Raw genomic sequence first — 1,116 nt, 5'->3', positions numbered from 1 at the left:
GCCAAGTCAAGAAAACGCTTTTATCGGTGGGGGAGGGGGTGGCAAAGGCAAAAGAAGATGGCCAAGCACTGTCTGAGGGCCAGAGAGGAGAGGCTGGGGGTGGAGGACTCGGGGAGCCCCTGGTGCTTCCGCACCGTGGAGATGAAGGCGGGGTCGAAGGTGTCCCGGAGGCTCATGGCCATGGCGTCGGTCCAGAAGTACTGGGGGCCGAAGTAGCGCCTCCGAGGCAGGTCCGGCAAGTGGGTGCGCCGCAGCCCCATGGGCAGCCTGCCGCGGCCCGGCTTCTTGGGCGGGCACAGCTCTCGGAGCAGGACTTCGTAGGGCAGCTGTGGCACCGGGAAGATCCACTGGCGGTCGGCTGTCTGGATCAGCATCCCGCCCTCGCCGTTGGGGACGAACCTGAGGAATTTGCGGAAGTTGTGCGGCTCGGTCAGCGGGTCCGGATGCAAGCCCAGGCAGAGGTCGGGGATCCGCGCGATCTGCGTGACGGGCCGCGTGGCGAGGTTGGTGCTCGGGTTCCACTTGGTCACCCAGGAGAACTGGGGTCGCCACCGCGGCCGGGGCCGGGGCCGCGGGACCCTCAGCCGCACGTCGGCCATGTAGCGGTCCAGGAGGGACATGGGGGCAGGCGTGGCCACCGGCAGCCCCGAGTCCAAGGGAGGGCGCTCGGGGGGCGCCATCGAGCCGTGGGACGTGGGGCGCTGGGACGAGGTGGACGGGGGGCGCTGGGACGAGGTGGACGGGGGGCGCTGGGACGAGGTGGACTCGGCCTCGGAGATAGAGGGCTCGGGCTGGGGGATGACGACAGGAGGGCGGAGGCTGTCCAGCCCCGACGGGGCCCGGGAGCTCCAGGCGGGCTGGGAGCCGGACAGGGAGCGCAGGCCGGAGTGGATCCGGGAGCTGGAAATGAGGGGGCTCAAAGACGGGAGAACGGTCCAGGAGCTTGGGCTGGGCTGGGCTCTGGGAGAGGGGAAGAGCCTCCGACGGCCCAGCCGAGCCAAAGCGGGCCGGGGCTTGGAGGGAGGGTGAGGTCTCAGCGGGGCCAGGGCCCTCGTGCCTGGGGGGTGCCTCTTAACTCTGGGGGCCTCTTTCGTCACAAGAGACTTCTGGAGCTGG

At 69.9% G+C, this 1,116-nt stretch overlaps 1 protein-coding gene across 1 annotated transcript in view; it reads right to left on the bottom strand.

The window, feature by feature from the left end:
- Positions 1-1,116, bottom strand: part of ANKRD53 (ankyrin repeat domain 53) — an 11,621-nt gene continuing 10,505 nt past the window's right edge. Inside the window, exon 6 of the mRNA XM_056813889.1 lies at positions 1-1,116. This exon is cut by the window's right edge and continues 761 nt beyond it. Coding sequence (XP_056669867.1) covers positions 21-1,116 — 1,096 coding nt within the window. The 3' untranslated portion in view covers positions 1-20.

This window comes from Monodelphis domestica, chromosome 1, assembly GCF_027887165.1.
Source record: "Monodelphis domestica isolate mMonDom1 chromosome 1, mMonDom1.pri, whole genome shotgun sequence".
NCBI lineage: Eukaryota > Metazoa > Chordata > Mammalia > Didelphimorphia > Didelphidae > Monodelphis > Monodelphis domestica.
This window is presented reverse-complemented; position numbering and strand designations above follow the sequence as displayed.